Raw genomic sequence first — 17,060 nt, forward strand, 5'->3', positions numbered from 1 at the left:
GGAGAAAGGGATCTGCAGGAGGAAGGGATCCGCAGGAGGAAGGATAATCCTGCAAAAGGGAGAAAATGAAGGATACAATGCTCCTCGGACACTATCCGAGGACTTAAATCCTACAACCCACACTAATAGAAGGCTTAGCTAGTCAAGCCAAGTCCACCCATATATAAGCTTCCATAGAAACCCCGATTAAACCGCTGACCTGTGGCAAAGGTCCTGCCTTTCAAGCCCACTCTCTACAAATCATATTGTTAGGGTCTTTTACTTACGAGCCCAATGTCATTCTTGGACCGCTAAATAATCGTGTCCTTACAAAACATATATTTTATATATAATGATTGTTCTTTATCCTCTGACAAAGATGCTAATTGATTTTTAGTTAAAATAAGGTTTATACTTCAAAGAATTTTTATTCAATAACAAAAAATTTTACCAATATTACGTGAATAAGAATCAAACCCAATTAACTGAAATCCACACATGCTCAAACAAACAAACAAACCGAAAGCAGTTCTTCGGTAGTGAAGGGTCTTTTTTTTTTTCTTTTTTTTTCTTTTTTATATAACAAAAATGGCTATGATGTCATGACCCTATAGTGAATAATATTATCACCAATATATTAAACTGAAGAAAGAAAAGATGACGAATAAGCCGACCATTCCCCATGCGTGCATTGATATATATATATATATATATATATATATATATATATATATATATATATATATATTACAAGGATATATATTACAAGGACATCAAAATCATGCACCATTACAATGCATGCATGAGGCCAAACTCATACTGGTTCGTCTTTCCTCACAAGATATAATTTAGGAATTGACACAACGCACAAATTAATTTCTTATTATTTTTAGAAGAACATGCATATATACCGAATATACTTGGATTTGGAACTAGTGCAGCCCTAGCTATTTGTAGCTAAAGGCGATATCTATTTGTAATTATTAGCTTAGGGTATTAAAAGAGTATGGCATAATATAATAACCCTACTATTGCACCAAATCACAACATATATAGTCTCATATTTCAATAACTAAATAAATATGTAGTCACTATCAATCAATTTGAGGGTTATCTGGGACTGTCGTGTACTCAGTTTAGCGCCAATGAGTAGTCATGTACATGTAGATGAAGAAACGTGAACCCCAAAAGCTTTTAATATCCAAGTCATCAAATACACCAGCATAACAGTTTCTTATACTTTATATCAAACGTACAACAAAAATGCTTTAATTAATTCAATTATATGGATATCTTACTTGTTGGCTTTTTCTACCTAAAACACTTATAATTTTCTGCTCAAGTCGCCGGCTTAAGTGTGTGTGTATATATACACGTAAAATACTAAAATTGTTCTAAAGAAGCAACTGTACATCGTAGACTCATAGCGGATGGGATAGTATTACACCCTGCTCATACCTAAAACAATAAGTCTAATATATATGAATAATTAATAATGATATAGAGCTTTTTAAAACTTTTTTTTTTACTTGAGAAAATTATAAAAATTTACATAACTCGCAACAGAGTACATCGATAGCTTTTTAAGTGTAAAAAATAAATAAAAGAAGAAGAAAGAAAGTAAGACCTAGATACCATATGTAGTAAGAAGTATTTTAAGTTCTTTAATTGAATTTAAACACTTTTTTGTATTGAACAATAAAAGAAAGACCTATACAACATTAAAAGATAGATAATTTTATCTTTTATAAGACAATTAAAATTTCAATATAAAAAATTAGGGTTATTAATGAACCAAAATTTTCATAAACATCTTGAGCTCGGCTTGAGAAAAAACTTGTTTATGTTCATTTGTTTATAAAATATGTCAAGTTCAAGCCTTAAGTTTAGGCTTTATTATTAAACAAATCAAACTTAAATATAATAATATATTCGTGAATAAACTCATAAACAGCTTGATTTAATTAAATATAATATTTTATTTTTACATGTATACTTTAGCCATGGTAATAAGTAACAACACTGGCATTGTGATACTTGGGCTAACATTGGCCATGGTAATGTGGGCCATCCAGCCTGGTCTAAAATTACAAGCTCAATAGCAGATATGTCGGCCCATAGTGTTGAGAAAATTGATTTTTGATTGAAGTTTGTATCTTTTAACTTAAAAACTCGGCCCAACATTAAGCTTCATTAAGAAGCCTATAAACGTGGTAAATAATTTGAACCCTTTAATGTGGGTGTCGTTTGATTTTTAGTTTTTTTAGTTTTTTTTAGATACTACTAGACTACTAATCTATTAGATGTGAATCTATAAATTCCGTTCCACAATAGTTGCATTTTTTCTTTTCTTTTATCGTAAAATGAAGTAATAGTTAGTTTCAAAAAAAAATGAAGTAATAGTTGCTTTTTACTATCATGTTAAAATACTATATATATTTTTTTGGTATATGTGAGATTTTATATCAAATACTTCATTTTGTATCATTTGATTCAATTAGTAAGGATAAATAACCAATTTTAATTTCATGATATGATATATATTTATACATATAAATTCAAAATACACGTGAAATAGGTGTAAAGTAAAGAATAAAAAATCCTTCATCCCACATTTAGTATTTCACTTTATACTTTATCAATTGTAATATGTTGTGTGTTTATTATTACTATAATTTCCATTTTAAACTCTGACTACTTTATAAGGAAAAAAAATGATAATGATAATTCAAACAATAAATGAAGATTTTTTAGATCGAGCTACTTATGGACACATTGTTGAAGACATTCACCACGAGTCCTAGGTCCCAACTGTTATCTTTTAGTTTTGTCATGTAAAACGTAGTTGTAATAAGGTGGTTGATGCTCTGGCCAAAAAAGCCTAGAACGGTTTGGAACTACAAGTTTGGTTTGAAGTCTTACCTGAGGATTTAGCCCCTCTTGCCCTTTTTTATGTCCATTAAATTTTTTATTAATATTTCTTGGCTGGGTTTCTAGTTTGGATTCTCAACAAAAATAATTGATGGAGTATAAAATGGAACGCCTTAATAGGGCAAAGTATTTTTCTTCTTGCATTAATCTTGTTCCTATATTATATGGTGATTCATATCTCAACAATTCTCATGACTCCACTCCATGGAACATGCCTATTACAAAATGTGGGCTCCATAAATGTATGAAAACAGCATGTCATAAAAAGAAACATTATACATAAGTATTGCATGCAAGATGTAACATCCCTCTCGCATAACTTGTAGGATCTATCGCCATATATTAGGGATATGCATATAACCGTTACACAAAAGAATAATTCCTTTTGAAAAGCTTGCTCCATAATGTGAATCTAGGAGATAATTTTTGCTTAATAGCCTTTTAAACAACATGCAGTTATTTATTTGGTAGCACAAAAACAATATAAGTTTAATTGAACAACCCACCCAGATTTTGCTTTTAATTAGGGGTGTGTATTCAACATGACACTTTAAGTTGATTTTTATGGTTTGGTAAGTTGGATTGGGTTGAGATTTTATTTTGAACCTTGAGTTTAGGTTAATAGTTTTTTCAACTCATTTAACCCAACCTGACTTACCATACATATATAAATTTACTTTATTTTCCTTGTTTTAATTTACTAGTTTGATTTATTATGTATTTTAAGAACTAGTTTCCATAATGTGGCATATTATGTGAATTATGATAATATATCAGAAAAAAAAAAAAAAAAAGTGTTTAAACAGTTTATTTAAGTCCAATTATTTTTAAAGCTATGAAATATGTAAACACAACCAACTCACCCAATCCAATCTAACTTGATGTATGTAAGTTGGATTTAATTGGTTCTTACATGTAGGGTTGAGAATTTTTCAACCCAACTTCTCTAACTCAACCTATGTACACCCCTCCCAAGCCCTCGATGCAAACCTAGATCCGTCAAACTACAAACAATAAAAAAACATCTACGGCTTATAAAACGACACCTCATCTATCTTTCCATTCCCGACAGGGGACACTAAAATCACCACGTCGTTAAGGAAGAGAAACGGTCGTTTACCCATCATCGATTCCCCTAGTCCCTTCCGTTACGGTCGTATTTTTGTATGTTTTAAGAAAACAAACAAAATAAACAAACAACTAAAAAGATATAAATATATCCTATACAAAAAAAAAAAGTTATAAATATAAATATAAATAATAAAATTTCCAAAGAGTGCCGCATATTTTGGATTTCTGGATTGGTTCTTCGAATACCCTTTTGGCTTCTCAATCCATTGGAGGCTCTTGCAAGTTGTAAGTGTATTTTCAAACCACATTCTTAATTTTTTTTTTTTTTGGTTAGAACAATGTTGTTGTTGTTGTTGTTTTTGAATGTTATGTCATTGTCAATGCAAAAATTGAAAAAAAAAAAAAAAAAGATATTCTTTTTCTTTGATCCGAAGTGGGGTTAGTTCATTAGTGAACTTGAGATTGAACTGTTGGGTTATATTGACTGAGATGGTTAATGCAGTGAAAAACCAAAAAAAGAAAAGAAAATGGGGATTATGGAGCATTAGGATGAAATTCTTGTCTATGATAATTCTTAAAAAGGGTGTGAATTTTTTTGGGTTGTGGTTTATATGTCATACATTTTTGTATGTGATGCTATTCGTGAATGTCTTTTTATGGGTTTGTTTAAATTTAGAGATTTAGCTTAGTTCACTTATAAAGCCAAACTGAGGTCTTTTGGACATTTTTAGGTTATTCTTGTTTATTGGGTTTTTTAAAAATAAAATAAAATAAAAATAAAATAAAGATTTAAACTTTGTGTTATAGAAACTTGTTCTTGTTGTTGTTTGTGATTCTCTGTTTTCCTGACAAGGGATAGATCTTCTTGACATGGTGAGCTTGAAAATAACTTTGCTTAATAAATTAGAAATTGGTATGGCTGATCCTATAAGCGTCATTTTTCTCTTCTTTTTTAAAAGAATTTGGTTATTTGGGCTATTACTTGAGCTTTTTGTTCTCAATGAGAATTTTGAGACCTTGCTTCCCGGTTCTCCCTAACAATTAGAAGAAAAGACCCTGTTTCTCTTTCCCTTTTCACCAAATATCAGACCATCATGTCTTGAGGATCTTGATGTTAATGATGAAAAGAAAAAATTTGGTTGATCACCTTGAGAAGATTAGGAGATGTTGAGGAAATGTTGATTTCCTCAACGTAGATTATGATTCTTATCCTCTAATATCAGATTTGTTTAATTTATGGTTTTTAAACTTTCAATGAGTTTACAGAACAAATTATGTTGTTATAAGATTGAATTAGTATGGATTCTCACATTTACTTTTTTGCACTGCTCATGAAAAAAAAAATCATTGTATAAAAAAGGCCATTGAACCTAATGCACAAGCCTATCCACTTTTGCATGGTCTGGGAGATGTGATTGATGTGTAGTCTTAGCCCTCTAAAAAAAAAAAAAAAGCAACTTTGTATGAAAAAAAAAGAATAAAAAAAAGAAGTGCAATTTAATAATTGGATAAAGTTTATAATCTACTTGTGTATGAACGTTTAATGGGCCTAATCATTGTATTTCAACATTATTACATGATATCTCGAGAGTTAGATTTAAGGCATAATGATTTTTTATGAGCTGTTCATTTAATTTTCCTGCCATCATGCACTTTTTGCACCTAACATACGAACTGTGAATCTTAATATCTCTGTTATGACTCTCCAGTGCTATTATTTAAAGTTTTTTTGTTCCACTACTTGTTATAGTTGTCCTTTTCTTCAAATTGTTATGTCAGTGTCTTCATGTTTCTAGAAACTTAATTGTCTTCATTTTTTTAGAATTAGATTCTCCCATTGGTCCATCTTGCTTTGGATTATATACCTTGATTATTCTTCAGGTTCATCTTAGACTGTAATGGCTGTTTCTTCACAGTGATGAAAATACTATCATAAATACAAAGATGGAGGTATAAAAACCATGAATTAGATTCATCCAACTTGGGACAAAGATTTGGCAAGTTAAGGTAGGGTAGAGTTTTGTAGCTCTGTCTGATTTTGGGTGGAGGGTAGAGTTTTGTAGCTCTGTCTGATTTTGGGGGGTGGGGTGGTTCCTCCAACCCATTATGTAGCAACTATTTGTTTGTATTTTAATTAGATGAGTGTGTCTGTTTGTGCACAGCTTTTGCTTTTAGCTTTTTGTGTTAATGTACAGCTTTTTAGAACCCAATTTTTTCTCACATTTTCAAAGACCCACCTTCAGCAAAGAGCCAAATAAGCTGATTCAAAATGCACACTAAGTCACCGTATCATATCTATTACTATATATAATGGAAGAAGCCTAATCCACAATTCGCTCGATTAGGACATGTATACCATAAAACACACCGATTAAACACTGTCTACTTGTTCATTCTCTGGCCTTTGAAACAATTTGGTTTTGCTTGGAATATTTGGATTCATTTTTAATAGGGTACTCCAGACTTATAATTCAAAGGCTATATTCAGGTTGTTTAAATAGTTGAGTTTCTAACTAATATATGGCAGATTAATCTTAACTGGGTTAACAGTGTTTGCATGACTGTTGGCTGAGTTTTATAGCATGCTATGTATTTGACAAAATGTCTTATGGACCTGCATATTATTTACTTAGTATTATGTTGTTCAGAGAATATATACCTGCAAAACGAGTCCTCTGACTTTTAATACCATTAAGATGGTTGCACTAGTGACTCATAAAGTAGATGCCTACAAAAGAGAAGGCAAAGGATAGCTGATAGTTGTATGATGCTAGTCTAGCTCTTCGATGCTTAGGTTATGGATCTTTTTCTTCTTTTTGGTAATATATTTGAAATATTATGGCAACCATGTCGATGCTAAACATCTAATAGCATAAAACTTTTTTTTTAAAAAAAAAATTGGACAGTAAATATGATCAATGTTTGAGTACTTCGGTTGTATTTGTTTGATTTTGGTATTTGAGTTAGTATTTGTTTTGTTTGCATATTTTTGTTGGATTTGGGTCTGCTTCAGGGTATTTGTGTTAATTTGGTTTTGGATAGTCAAGGTTTAGATGTAATTGTTGCCTATCTGATGTTGCTTAGGAAATCATTTTATTTATTCTAATTTCTGATTGGTTACCAGGATAAATGAGAGGGAGAAATGACAATTAGAGGTCTTGATATTATGTAATAAATCCTTTTGGGTTTCAAATTAAAGAAGGTTGTACTGTGGAGTAGATAGAGTAAATTCCAATTATATTATGTTCTTGTTGATTTGTTAAATCTAACCCCACTTGAGATAGCCAAATGAAAAAGGGCTATATTTCTAATCAATTATCCATAAGAATAATATATATTTTATTCATTCTTTCTATATCAGTGATGCATCTTCATCCTTTTTATTTATTATTTTAGAGTCTGTGAAAGATTTAATTTTATTTTATAGTTTCTGCTTTCCAATTTCTAATTAGACTTAAATTATGTTTGGTATTTTTTTTCTGACATGAAGCAGCGGTCCATTGATATCTCTTATGATTTTAGTTCTAACATCACATTAGCTACTTAAAGCATGCTTTATGTACTGGGAGAGTTTGTCACAACAGACAACTAAACTGTAGGAAAATGAGTTAGTGTTTAGGTTCTATTTATTTTATAGAATGTGCCAGCTTTTTTTTCCTGATAAATATTGTCCTTAAATCCATCATTAGAAGCTCTTCTAAGTCATTTTTCAATATTTATTGACTGTGATTGCTCTCCTTTTTTTTTCCCTGTGATTACTCATTTCAAGTTCAAGCCACTTTTGTTTATTTGGTTTGTTTTCTTTAGGATTTCAGTTGTCGCTGTGTGTGTGTGTGTGTGTTTTGCAAGTTTTGAATCTACATATAATTCATAACAGATTTTATAATTCAGTTCAGTCGTGGACCTAGAGGAATACCTCCTGACCACAGCCACCACCTTATATTTTGAAGGGTTGAAGCTGCCATTGTACCCAAAGGGCACTATTGTGATCTGCTTATTTACTTTAATTTTAAGGAATACAGTTAAAATATAAATGAAAACAACATGGAAAAGTGTACCAACTGTATTTTTTGCATCAATAACTTTTTATATTAAATTTACTCTAATTAAGATACTTACTTCAATACTATTGTAATAATTCTATTTCTAGAATTTTATTATATTGTTTAGACAACAAAAGTATAGCTTAAGGATTTTACATGTTTGAAACATGACTAAAGCATCAAATAATGCCACGCATTGCGCAGGTTATAGCTAGATTAAATAAGACACATGACTAATGAATAAGTTATGTGATCAAAAGTATGCATTAGACCATCTATGCTCTGTAGTACTGAATGTTGGGTAATTAAGAAGTAACCACTTCATAAAATGAGTGTAGCTAAAATGAGAATCTTAAGCTAATAAGCTTTTGGTTTTATTTCCATCATCAGCATCATAAGCAATATCATATATATATCAACTGTTTAGTGTTGAATTCAGTGAGATGCCCTAGCAGAAGTGTGTAGATGTTTCAGGGTCAAAAAGGATAATGCTAAATTTAGTACTCATAGAATGATAGGTTGATAGTGTTTGTTTCATCTCTGATTGTAAATGGAGGACTAAGGAAGCTGACATGGTGGAATAGAGAGAAAAGTGCATATTCTTTGTCAGCATGTTTTTGAACTGTGAATCATTAAGGTAGTTTTTGATAGAAGATCCTCTGTAGGCATAGTCTTGTTTGAAGAGATTGTTTAAAGGTTTCCTCTACCATCCTGTAAGAGAAGCACAGATCTTAAGTCTTATAATGCCATGAAGGCAGGGTGTGGGGATACTTTTCCTGGGAAGTATTGTAGACACTCTTCTAGATTTATGATCACAAGTCTTATTGATCTTGTCATTATCATTAGTAGTAGTTTAGTTGAAAATGCTCATTTTTATGAATTATGAATGTAGTGCTTAGTTACTCTACGTGTGCCTTCTATCTTCTTTGTTGCTGAAACAGTGTTCTAAGTGATGCTTGTGGTATAATTTAAACTTTGGATGCATTACTAATGGCTATTTGGCCATATTTTGGACATGTTCATGGCGTGTTATGTAGACCCATTGGGATGGGTATGTACAAGACATATTTGCAACTCGATGCATTACTCATGAGCCAGTTCTACAAACAAACCCCCCCCAAAAATATATATATATTAAAAAAAAAACCTTGACTTGTGTACTTAATGAACCAATCAACTATGCTTCAGTTACAGTAGGTCTTTCATTGAGTAGTAGTTTTGCTTAGTAAAAAAAGGGGGGGGGGGGGGGGGGGGGGGGAGGAGGAAGAGGAGTTATTGGTGTCTTTACTGCATAAATAAAAATCCATTTATCAGATTGACAAATATATATATATATATATATATATTTCTTCCAGCAATTGCACTATGAAAATTGAAGTATTTTGCCTATGAATAAGCCTGCATCAGTGCAATTTATACACTAATGGCAGTGGTATTTACTTTTTATAGTTGTATGGCTTCTGATGAGTAAACCAGAGTATTAGCAATTTTATATTACTGTCCAAGTTTTGTCCAAACTAATATTAGTGTTTGCAGGCAAAATTTCTAAGATCAGTGTGGAACTGTCATTTTAAATTCGTTTGTGCAAGATGAGCCAACAGAGTCAGAACACCAGTTCTTTATCTCCTGCAGACGTCCCTATGAAGCGGAAACGTGGTCGTCCTCGTAAGGATGAAAGCCTCTTGTCAAGTAAGAAGAAGCCTGCGATGCCTGAACCTGACAGCATCAAGAAAAACAAAGAAAGTGCAAGTACAAGTGGTGGTGTTAATGACGTCATGGTCGGTCAGATGGTTACTGGTGTCATTGAAGGTTCATTTGATGCTGGATATCTTCTTAATGTTAAGTTAGGTGACACTGACACTCTTCTGAGAGGTGTTGTATTTCTTCCGGGGCGCTTTACTCCAATTTCTGCAGCAAATGATGTGGCTCCACATGTTAAGATGTACAACAGAAAAGATATTCCAATCCCAGTTTTTAACCCACAAACTCCAGTTTTTAAGTCTATTACCCCATCAGGACAAAGTAGTAAGCAACCTACTCGGCCTAAAATCCATCAGCATTCAGATCAGGTTCTACCCTCTAAGCGTCAGATTGCAATCCCAGATGCACTTGGGAACCAATCTGCCTCTGTTGTTGTACCTCTGGTTGCCAACCTGCCAAAGAACGATGCAGGTCTTTCCTTGGAAGGAAATGAAGTTCAACAGCAAACTTTGGAGCCTGGACTTGAGAGCCAATCCACCTCCATTGTGGCACAGTTGGATCATGATAAGGTTGTTGGATGTGATGACGTGTTGCAGGAATCTGAAGCTTCCACACAGATAAAAGGACCTAAAGTTGATGTAGCGGCAACGAAAGATTCAAAAGCAAAATCAGCATCTGAACCAGTTGTGGACACGGTGCCAGGTATTGAAATTGTTAGTCAGGAACCTCAAATTCAACATCAGGCTATGAGTCTTGACCCTAAGCCAAGTGAATTGGTTCATGATGAAGTGAAAAACTCAAATCTTGAAATCAACCAAACTCCTGTATTTGCTGAACCCAAACCCTATCCTTCCGAACTGGTCAATAGGCCTGTTGACAATTCAATGGAAGATCAGGCCTCCCCAAAGAAAGATACAGCACAAGATTCGCAGTTGGAGCTTGCTATTGAAACTTCAAGTGGAACTGACACCGCCCTCTTAAATGGAAAGCCTGCAAGTGATCCTGTTGATGTTACTGAGTTGGTGTCACTCTCTACACCACGGACCAGTGAACCTGCAGTGGTATTTGATGGAGAGGTTACTCCAGAGTTGAAGCTTGCACCCGAAGGATCTATTCTACCAGGAATGATTGAACCTTAGCTCTGTAGTTCTGGTGCCACAATTAATATGGAATGTGGTGTCAAAGATGCCATTCCACCTACACAATATTAGATTCATCTGATGGTGACTAACTATCCAGTAGGATCTGAGAGTTCGTGAATTTAAACCTAGGAAAAAGGACAAGAGAATAGAGTCAAAGATTGAGAAATAGATGGGTAGTAATCACCCATGGTTACCATGGTTAAGAGTACTAAGTTGACATTTAGATACCATTGCATTGACAGCTCTGGATGGGCTTGTTATTCAACTCTTGCACTCTCACCACCCTTTTGACTTAATTTTTATACTTTTGAAACTAGTGTTTTTTTTTTCTTGGTAACTATCTCCCTTATGTTTGGGGAGGTTCTTTGCTTAATATATAGAACTTTTTGTTGCATATTTTTTGTCTGGACATAATTAGTTCAACCATATTTTTTATTTTTGTTTGTTGGGTCTAATAACTGAGTTACACAACAGAGGTAACCCTCTCTTTTTGTTCCAAAATAATATCTTACTGAACAATGTGAAAGAAAACAGAGGGCCATTCTTGTAACCGCTGGATGTGTCTCCCCATTTTCTTTAGCAACACGTGCAAGAGCCTGAGCTACATGATAACAAATATTGGAGATACAATGAAAAAGAAATTTCACAAAATGAGGCTACCATCACTTTAATTGTATCAATAGTCTACTGGCTACCCCCACTTTGGAAAGGCATTGGTCTCTAGAATTAAATAGCAAAAACCAGTGCTAGGCATGGGACCTCAATAATCAGATCGTAAAAGTATTCAGTACCTGTACTAGATATTTGGGCTTCTTTCCCTTGCCCGCAGTTTTATCTATATCTTGTTAAGATTGTATAATCACTATATCTGGGGGTAACATATCATCTATATACTTAATTGCATATTGGTGTTACATAAGTATAGTGCATGTATACTGAAAACCATGTCGATCAAATCAATTTTATCAAATGAAAACCTTATGAATCCAAATGATTTTACCTATTCAATCAAATGGTGGATCATGAGAGTGAGAGTAGCCACCACAAAACAAAATAAAAGAGATCATGGATGTCTTTATTTTATGACAAAGAAAGGGTGTTGTGAAATAAAGGAAATATCAAGACAAAAGAAAGAAATATGAGAAGAAATATCCGAATATTTATTAACCACATCATATTATTTTTAATACTAAATACAAAAATAAGTAAGGCGGATGGCTGACAAGTTACCCACATGAAAAATGAACAGATATATAACTTTCACAAATAAATTTATTTATAACTTATTAATAAAGTATTTCATCATTGAGTTTGATCAAGTATTTACAGTAAAAAATGGTTTCAATTTAGTTTAAAAGGTAAAATCTTGATAACAGTAAAAAGTAAAAAACTATAAAAGTTAGTAATTTTTAATCCAAATGTTTGATGGGTCGAAAGAGAAACCATATATGAATAAAATTCAAGCCCAAAAAAGGTCCCATCTTTCTTTCAGTTCTCCACCATGGTCTTGGTGTTGTAGAGAGCTGGAATCGTGGGGTTGATTATAGGGTTTAAGAAAGAGAGAAAGATGGACATAATATCACAGTTGCAAGAGCAAGTGAACACAATAGCAGCGCTTGCATTCAACACCTTCGGTACTCTACAGAGAGACGCTCATCCTGTTAAACTCTCTCCCAATTACCCTGACCCTCCTCCGCCTTCTAACCCCACCGAAGATCCCGCCACCGCCGCCGGCAATGTCTCCGAACAACCCAAGCTCATGACCGCCGCTCTCGTCAAAGCCGCTAAGCAGGTACCTCTCTCTCTCTCTCTCTCTCAATTCCACCTTTTATTTTTTTTTATTTTTTTATTTTCATGTAATTGCAAATACTGGGAATTCGTATGTTTGGCAAAATGGGGTTTTTTTTTTTTTTTTTTTTAATTTACTTGTCAGTCTTAAATTTTAATATTGATTTTTGGTAGGGACACAAATTTTTCCCGAAATGAAAGTGGCAAATTGTGATAAGAGTAACCTTGCTAACACCATTTTTATGCTTAGCAAAATGGGTTTTTTTTTTTAATTAATACTTGTCAGGCCTCATGTTTAATATTTTGGTAGGAACACAAAAAATTTCACAAATTGAATTGCCAAGTTGTGATAAGAATAACCTTACTAACACCATTTTTATGCTTAGCAAAATGGGTTTTTTTTTTTTTTTTTTTTTTTTTTTTTTTTAATTATTACCTCTCAGGCTTCATGTTTAGTATTTTGATATGGACACAAAATTGTTCACAAATTGAAGTGGCAAGTTGTGATAAGAGTAACCTTACTAACACCATTTTATGCTTAGCAAAATGGGGTTTTTTTTTTATTTTTTTATTTTTTTAATTTACTTGTTGGCTTCATGTAGGGATTTTAATATTGAGTGTTGGAAATGCTAATTATTTATGTACACACTAAGTTATAAATTGCCGTACACACTCTAGCTGAAATCAATTCAACTATAATTGTGAAATGATACAATTATAACTAATGTTTTCAAAACATGATTTTTTAGTTGTGTCCCTCATGCATAATGTGTAACTATCAGCACTCTTTTGGAAATAGAGAAGAGTAATGCTATTTTTTTTCAATTGAAATGAAAAGCTGTGATAAGAGTAACCTGACTTTCACATGGACCCACTACTAACACCATTTTTATTTTGCACCTCATTAGTAGTTTGGAAAAGGATTGAGAAAATCTTTGTCTCTAAGACTTTATTGAGAATGATAAGCATTATTAGGATATACCATCCTAAGATTTCAATCCTTTAGAGATCAGGTCCCATCAAGGAGTGGCATCCATGTGAAAGCTTTTGTATCTTTAGTCTTATTGAGAATGATACATTGTGTTTTTGTTGGTATGGCTTATAAAAAGCATTTAAGTCAATTACTCAGCATTGCCTTTTAGGAATGAGAGAAGTAAGAACTGGAAATTTTCAATTGATATAAGTTTTTAGTTGAGTTGTAGGGTATTAGAATTACAGGAATTTTTACATATTAGATTTGAATTTTGTAGTTTGTCCAATGTCTATGTATATGTTACTAGCTTGAGCATGTTTGCAATTGGAATTTTTCTTAGAGCATTGTAAAATTTGGAAAAGAGTAGTGGATCTTTTGATATTAAAATACCCTTTTATAAGACCCTTCCACAAAATTATGACAAAACAGCAAATATGTGTCTTCTAGATCGAGCTTGAGCCTATGACAATGAACTCTAGCTCAAATCGCACATTTTCCCCTTGTAAGAGCAAGGAGGGTGGTGTGTCTGTAATTTTTTTTGTTTTTTATATTAAAAAGACTTCAAGCTTCAGTCCATCTGCATTTCATTGTTAATAACATCTAATTTACCAATGAAACTTTTAAAAAAATTTAATTTACCAATGAATCCAATCTTGAGTTAGTCCAATGATTATAAAAACATTTGTTCTGTGCACAGTTTGATGCATTAGTTGCAGCACTACCTCCGGCTGAGGGGGGTGAAGATGTGCAACTGAAAAGGATTGCAGAACTGCAGGTATTGGAGAGTCAACTGACTATCAATTAAGACCTTTTAACAATTTTTTTACAGTTTCTTAACGGGCTTCTGTATGAACTGCTTATTTAGGCTGAAAATGATGCTGTAGGCCAAGAACTTCAGAGACAACTGGAAGCTGCAGGTAATCTCAAATCTTCAAATGTTTCATTTCCTTTTTGTTTAATCTTTCCAACTTTTGACAGCAAAATGCAACACAACATTTCATTGCAATAGTTAATTTCTTTTCTTCAAAAAAACCAACTACTAAAACAAAACAAAACAAAAAATTCATGAGATGTTTTGGATAGCCTACCTAAAGTTAATTCCACGCTCTTTTGCTTGTCTGTTTCCATTCTTGTTATATTAGAGTTAATTTGCCATTGCTGGAACTTAAAACCTTCATTTTTTGGTGATGCCAGAGAAGGAGTTGAAAGAAGTCCAGGAATTGTTTGGTCAAGCAACGGATAATTGCTTGAACTTGAAGAGACCAGACTGAAGAAGGTGCAACATGTTGATCTGATCTCTTGTTTTGAACTCTTCCCGATGTCTATATTAGTTGTTCCCTCCTATTCTAATCATGTAAGAATTTGAGGAGGATGTTATTTTGATTTTTTCCCCCTAACTTTTAGCTTCTATTGGCTCTTACATAAAACATTGTTCGGAACTTTTATCATGCAAAACCTTCTAATGTAGGTACCTTCATCTCTACAGTCTTCAGATTGAAAAATATGTTTAATGAAACATTTCACCTGTTTGGCATCATTCTTCCCCTCCCCTTAGTAAGTGTACATCTTTGGCATGATCTTTTTCTCCAGTGGGCAAGGACAACTTTAAAAACCATCAGGTGGTCGAGTGACAGTTGCAATGGTGGGTAGTGAATGGTAGTGGTAGTGATGATAATGTTGTGTTGGGCCTAGTGGCAAGCCTTTTAATTGTAGGTGAAGGTTGGTGGCAGTGTAGCAAGGACACCAGTATGATGGTGGTGGCGTCAATCATGGTGGGCAAGTGTGACTGGTGACAAGCAATGAGGGTGATGGTGGCTTGGGACGGTGGAGAAGAGTAAATAGTAGCAAAGGTGGCAACTGGCATTGATGGAGGGCTGGTGTTGGTGCCTGATGGGTTATCTAAAGGATGCAGTTGAGGCAGCCATATTGGTTTTGGGAATGGGGGCTATAACAACAGCGATGATAGTATCAAATAGCAATATTTGAGTTGACTAGTAATTTAGCATCGTGCCATTGGTATTGTTAGACCCTTTTGCATTGTTATGTTGGTTAGCTTAAGGTCATCATTAGCCTGGTTAGGTGGATCAAATGTTCAATTCATAAAGTTGTACCCAAATCCAACCATTTACATTTTATGATTCATTTTGGATATAAACAATTAAAAACATCATTCTGATTTCGACTTTTGGGCCAATGACTCGTATGAAATATGAAATGTCCTTTTTTCTTTGTTGGAAATGCATGCCAGATTTTATTTTACTTTACAAAATTCATGGATGATCATTACATCTTTGTAACATATAGATTGAAACATATAGTAATAAAATGTTGAACAATTCTCTCTCGTGTATTACTAAAACTAATAATATCTAATCATTAATAATATAAAAATTACTAATACAATCCCACGATTTTAATTTCTCACATCACAAATTTAACTGTTGAGTTAAGTTGGCAAGAACATAAACAAAAGAAAGTCATTGATTTATGATAAAATTATATTATTGGTTCCTAAAGTTTACCTTTCGAGCACAATTGATCCCTTAAGTTTCAAATGAAAGCTATTAGTCTCTCAAATTTAAAAAATTAGCAGTATTAATTCTTCTATTAATTACTATAAATGTTGTTACTTATATAACTAACAAAATAATGACAAGTCATTTTTTAATAAAAAAATTTTAAAAAAAATATTTTACAAATCATAACCTATTAATACCAAAATAACCAGTAAGTAATGGGTAATACCAAATTAAAATATAAATCCAAAATCTCCAATGAACTCACTCTCTCCCTGTCTCTCTCTCTCATGTGATTCTCTCCCTCTCTTCCACCGGAGGCCATGCAATAGTCTTTGGAGAAACTTTGTGCAGCGATGAGTTTTCTTGCTACAGAGTGGGTTTGAAATTGGGTCCCAACTCACACTGGCCTTACCTTTGGGTGGAAATATTGGGTAAACCTGAATTGTTGAAGCTTTTCGATTCGAGCCACACATTGGTGTCTAAAACTCCAATTATGACGTCGTTTGAGGCTTGGTTGAGGACTTGGGTGTTGTGGTTGTCGAACTCAGTGTTGAGGTCAAAGAACTTGGGAGGTCGAGTGGTGTGTGAGTCCGCTTGGTTTGAGTCGAATGAAGCGGCAAAGCCATGGTAAGTGACAATATATGTGTAGAGAAGAGAAGAATCATATTGGAGTTGAGAGAAGTACCAGTCAAGGTGGGTGGCATAAGAAGAAGGCTTATCTTGGTTTCTCATGTGGACTGTATATTTGCTTGACTGTGACTGAAAGGAAGGTACAGGAACAAGGTGAGCAATGAGCCAATGGAAGACCATGGAAGCCTTGGTCGTTAGTGAGAAGTTTTTTTTTTTTTTTTTTTTTTTTTGGGTTTATTTTGGATTTATTTTGGATTTCAGTTTTAATTTGTTATAAACCTTT

At 33.3% G+C, this 17,060-nt stretch overlaps 2 protein-coding genes across 2 annotated transcripts; both read left to right on the plus strand.

Annotated features, from left to right (window-relative positions):
- Positions 1-4,114: 4,114 nt before the first annotated feature.
- LOC126727115 (uncharacterized) lies at positions 4,115-11,261 on the plus strand. Its single transcript, XM_050432620.1, has 2 exons — positions 4,115-4,266; positions 9,561-11,261. Exon 2 carries the CDS (start codon positions 9,614-9,616, stop codon positions 10,862-10,864), a length of 1,251 nt encoding a protein of 416 aa, XP_050288577.1. The 5' UTR covers positions 4,115-4,266; positions 9,561-9,613; the 3' UTR covers positions 10,865-11,261.
- Positions 11,262-12,330: 1,069 nt separating this feature from the next.
- On the plus strand, positions 12,331-15,165 carry LOC126727116 (mediator of RNA polymerase II transcription subunit 21). Its single transcript, XM_050432622.1, has 4 exons — positions 12,331-12,659; positions 14,326-14,403; positions 14,494-14,545; positions 14,823-15,165. Exons 1-4 carry the CDS (start codon positions 12,435-12,437, stop codon positions 14,897-14,899), a joined length of 432 nt encoding a protein of 143 aa, XP_050288579.1. The 5' UTR covers positions 12,331-12,434; the 3' UTR covers positions 14,900-15,165.
- The last annotated feature ends 1,895 nt before the right edge of the window (positions 15,166-17,060 follow it).

The sequence above is a fragment of the Quercus robur genome, chromosome 5 (genome assembly GCF_932294415.1).
Source record: "Quercus robur chromosome 5, dhQueRobu3.1, whole genome shotgun sequence".
Lineage (NCBI taxonomy): Eukaryota > Viridiplantae > Streptophyta > Magnoliopsida > Fagales > Fagaceae > Quercus > Quercus robur.